Here is a 1,137-nt window from a genome sequence, read left to right as displayed (position 1 = left end):
ACTCTGCTTGTATTCTACTCATTCCTATAAAGTCTTCATGCACTAACTTAAAACTCTACATAAATTATTATCTTAGCACCACAGAGAGAGCTTGATATTAACATTTACCTTTTTGTGTTAAGATCCTCCTTTTCTTTTGATGGACACATTTAACAATGACAATTTAACATTTGGCAGAAACAGTAACAACTTATGTATTTGGTTAGAGCATTGATGGCTGATAACAACTCATTGGTTGGTGGTGAGTTCTCGCGGCGGCAGATCAATGACAAGGTCATTATTGTGCAGCTTCTGGTGATGATTTTTCTTTGCATCAATATTTTGCTCTTAATAACCTTTTTAAAAAAAGAGGGCTTTTACACAACTACACGCTATATCTTATTTGCTGTTATGCTGCTGTCTGATAGCTTAATATTAATTATGTCTGATATCCTGCTAATCTTGAGCCTTTTTCAATTCACTATGCACATTTGGTTATGCATAATTATCTCGTTTGTGGTACTTCTGTATTTTGTAGTCACACCAGTTACTTTGACAGTAATGACTCTGGAGCGCTACGTGGCCATTTGCATGCCCCTGCGCCATGGAGAGCTGTGCACCACACGCAGCACTGTGAATTGTATCCTCATCATTCACTGCCTCAGCTCTGTACCCTGTATTGTTATTCTCTCCATGTATTTTGCATCTGCCTCTCATAGAATTTACAAACAATACAGTGTGTGCTCTGTGGAGATATTTATTTTGTACAGATGGCATGATCATGTTAGGTCAGCTGTATATCAATTTTACTTCTTGATCATGTGTATCAGCATTGTATTCTCCTATGTTAAAATAATGAAAGTGGCCAAAGCTGCATCAGGAGAGAATAAAAAGTCAACATGGAAAGGGCTCAGAACGGTAATTCTTCATGCTTTCCAGCTGCTGCTCTGTCTCATCAGTCTGTGGTGTCCATTCATAGAAGCTGCTGTACTACTAATTAATTTCAAGTTATTTAAAGATGTCAGGTACTTTAACTACATAATGTTTAGTCTTGCTCCAAGATGCCTGAGTCCTCTCATTTATGGCCTCAGGGATGAAAAGTTCTTTCATGCACTGAAAAGCTATGCATTTTCTGGTTGGTATAAAAGTAATATTTGA

At 37.4% G+C, this 1,137-nt stretch overlaps 1 protein-coding gene across 1 annotated transcript; it reads left to right on the top strand.

Moving 5' to 3' along the window:
- The first annotated feature begins 207 nt into the window (after window positions 1–207).
- On the top strand, window positions 208–1,137 carry LOC115017958 (odorant receptor 131-2-like). Its single transcript, XM_029446724.1, has one exon. The coding sequence runs from the start codon at window positions 214–216 to the stop codon at window positions 1,135–1,137; it is 924 nt and encodes a 307-aa protein (XP_029302584.1). The 5' UTR covers window positions 208–213.

This window comes from Cottoperca gobio, chromosome 13 (genome assembly GCF_900634415.1).
Source record: "Cottoperca gobio chromosome 13, fCotGob3.1, whole genome shotgun sequence".
Lineage (NCBI taxonomy): Eukaryota > Metazoa > Chordata > Actinopteri > Perciformes > Bovichtidae > Cottoperca > Cottoperca gobio.
Note: the sequence above shows the minus strand (reverse complement) of the source record. Positions and strands in the feature narration are given on the sequence as shown.